At 43.0% G+C, this 3,131-nt stretch overlaps 1 protein-coding gene across 1 annotated transcript in view; it reads right to left on the bottom strand.

Annotated features, from left to right (window-relative positions):
• The window catches only part of LOC103752343 (zinc finger protein 134), an 11,130-nt gene extending 8,532 nt beyond the window's left edge, over positions 1–2,598 (bottom strand). The window contains exon 1 of the mRNA XM_008856066.3: positions 2,340–2,598. Within this exon, the coding sequence (XP_008854288.1) occupies positions 2,340–2,372 (33 nt within the window). The 5' untranslated portion in view covers positions 2,373–2,598. The remainder of the gene's footprint in view (positions 1–2,339) is intronic.
• Positions 2,599–3,131: the final 533 nt, after the last annotated feature.

The following is a 3,131-nucleotide window of genomic DNA, read 5'->3' as shown; positions in this document are numbered from 1 at the left end:
AAATTCCAAATTCCGATTTCCTAGCAGGTTTGAGCCCTTGTTTCTATTAATGTTATTAATATTTGTTAGGTAAATGAAGACATTCTTGTTAGAAGAGTATAAAGAATACTGTATTGTGTAATTTGTTCTTTTCTTTTTTGTTTTTTTTTTTGGTCTTTTTGAGATGGTCTCCCTGTAGCCCCAGCTGTCCTAGAACTCACTATGCAGACCAGGCTGGCCTTGAACTCACAGAGATCCGCCTACCTCTGCCTCCTGGCTGCTGGGATTAAAGGTGTGTGCCACCACGCCAGGGTTTTTTTTTTTTTTTTTCAAATGAAATCTGATATGATGCCAATATAATAAAACAGATGAAGTCATTATCCACAGATAAGAACTACTATAGTTAGAGCTAGCCACTCCATGAGGTTACACCTATAAGGTGTAACTTATCCAAAGAAAAAACAAACATTAGAAAACAATAGATTTGTTTAAATATTTCAAATATAAATAAAATAGTTCATAGAGTACAGATAACTGTAAATACGGGGGAAACATAGCCAGTGTCATTTTTATTTTAATGTTTGTTGCCTTAATTTGTTTTTATAGTAACAGAATTAGATCAAGCAATGTCCTTGGTTATTTTAAGTATAGTCATATTTTAAGTATATGTCACACACAAATGTTATGTCAGATACAGAGGACAATAGAAAAGTAAGATCCGGATCATGCTGGCCAATAGTTTTGATATGATCCAGTTTCTTTTTTATTGGCTCTACCAGCCTGAAGACTGCTATAGCATCTACAACTGAGCCTCATCTACCTCAGATTCTAGGAATGAGCCTTCCTAAAGACGACCTGGGAATACATATATGTGGCCCCAAGCAAAATGTGATGCTTGGCTAACGGGGAAATGTGAAAGAAAGTTCCCAGAACTCCTGCACCTTGGACTGAATTTCCTGCAAGGCTCACTAACTATCACTCCAGAGATTGTGGAGAGTCTGGAATGTTGCAGATCCTGAGCCTATTCACAGATTATCTGGGGATATCTTTAACCCCCATAAATAGACAAACATTGCCTGCCTGTTTCTGAATGAACATTCTTGTGACTAATAAAATGTATTAACTTAGCAGACCACCAGCTCTCACCAATTAAAAAGCTAAGACTGTCATCAGATAGCATCTGAGACCCATAGTAGAAACCCCCTCGATTAGCCATGACCCACTTGCCTACTAAATGTATCCACCAATGTATTTGAAAAGTGTCTTGATTCATGACTTTTCTTTGTTCTGTTACTCTAAAAACATAATGTAACCATTACCACCCTGGAAGATGGAATTTGGGGTAACCTGAATCTGTTCCCCCGCCATGGTCACTCATTTGGCTCCAAAAAAACTCTCTCTTGTCCCCTTTGAGGTGAGTTTTGCTTTTGCCTGGACAGTCCCAAGGGCTATGGCCATGCTACGAAGTGACCTTGTGCTGGTCTTCTTCATGGCAGTCTTCAGATCTCTTACCAAATGTGTTACCTCAAACTAGTTCCCAAACTTACTGTGGTCTCATTATTCTCATTTTTCCCATTCCTAAAATGTTCTTCCCCAAGTAATCTAAGCAATGCATTTTAAACCCTCAGACTGTGTCTCTCCTCTGTTCAGAGCCTACTATTATGGAAAAATCAGAGACCAATAGCCAAAGGTGAGGAGAGAAAGTTTAATTTTAAATTAGCACTGCTCCATGGATCCTTACATAAGGGAGTCAGTGGCCCCTTCCAGTTTGGGGGGGGGGACTTTTATATTCATGTGAAGAAATGCCAGCAAAAGGCAAAACAGCACAGAGGTGACAAGTAAAATGATACATGTGCTAATTAAGGAAGGTAACATAGGTTACAGGAATGTGGAAACTGGAAAACAAAGACTTCCATGGGGAACAGCCACAGGGGGGAGGGGGGTTAGATGCCTGCTCACCTCCCCCATAGAGATCTCTAATCTCAGAGCTTTCCCTGCTCTAAAGTACTTAATTACCATCACATTGCCAAAGTTTTCCCTTTCCTTAATATTACCACCCATCAACCTCAGGACACGCCAGCTGTTCAAGCCCAGGTGTGGCTTTTCCTCACATTGTCTGAACCTTGCAGACTCCTAAACTCTGGTTTCCAGAAAGCACCACCGGATCGTTGCTCCACGCCTTGCACATTGGTCCCTCTGCCCCTAACATCCTTCCACATCAGTCAGCAATGGGGCTGAGCTATGAGCAATGCCACCGCTCTGATCCGCGAGTCTAGGCTGTAGGAGCCAGAGACCGGTCAGATTTGCGGTTTCAGGGCTCAGGTATGGGGGTAGAGGGGAGGACCTCGGGTCGCACCCACCTGCGCCAGATTCATCAGCGTGGCCTCCGCCATTAGACCTGTGGACTAGGGAATAGGGCGGCAAATTCCAAGACGGGAGGTCCACCTTCCAGGGCCCTTTCCAGGGTCTGGGTTACCGGGCGGGGCCCGGTGGAGCATCCAGCCCGCCCCTGTTTAGGGAAGTCAACGCCTCCTTCTCATTTCTCCTTTCCAGTCAGTATGGATTCGACATTGCGGAAGACGAAACTACTAATGGAAAAGCAACGTCTGAGCGCAGAAGGGAGCCGGAAATCCCACCCTATCGCCTTCATACAAACGGAAACGCCTCTTTCTAGGTTTTGGCTGGTTTAGGGGCGCTGAGGCTCTTGGGTAATGTAGTTCTTAAGACAAGGCAGTTGTGTGGCAAAAGGGTGACCTCCAAGAGTTAAGGCCCCCCTATACCGCTAAGTGTCTGATATTGGTGTCTTTGCAACCCAGGCTGTATCTGTATTTATAGTCCGTGTACGTCTGCAACTTAACACATAAATATGTAAGACACATGATATCAGGCTTCCTTGTGTACAGAATGCTCTGTCCCACAAAACACACTCTACAACATCGTCACTCTAATAAATATTATTGTATTTTTTTTTTAATACATTTAACATGGAGTTCTAGAGCTAGTTTTCTGAGCCTGTTTTGGGTCTGGCACTACAGATAGACTCCAGCTTTGCTATAAAGGAGCTATGCCATAAAGCTCTGCCATAAAGGATGTTTGGTGGGAATCACTCTTTTGTATTAGGTTACCCCAGAAAATATTTTTTCTTAGCTATA

This window comes from Nannospalax galili, unplaced genomic scaffold (genome assembly GCF_000622305.1).
Source record: "Nannospalax galili isolate Female #2095 unplaced genomic scaffold, S.galili_v1.0 scaffold1368, whole genome shotgun sequence".
NCBI classification, from domain to species: Eukaryota; Metazoa; Chordata; class Mammalia; order Rodentia; family Spalacidae; genus Nannospalax; species Nannospalax galili.
The sequence above is the reverse complement of the archived record's forward strand: the minus strand, read 5'-3'. Positions and strand labels throughout refer to the sequence as shown.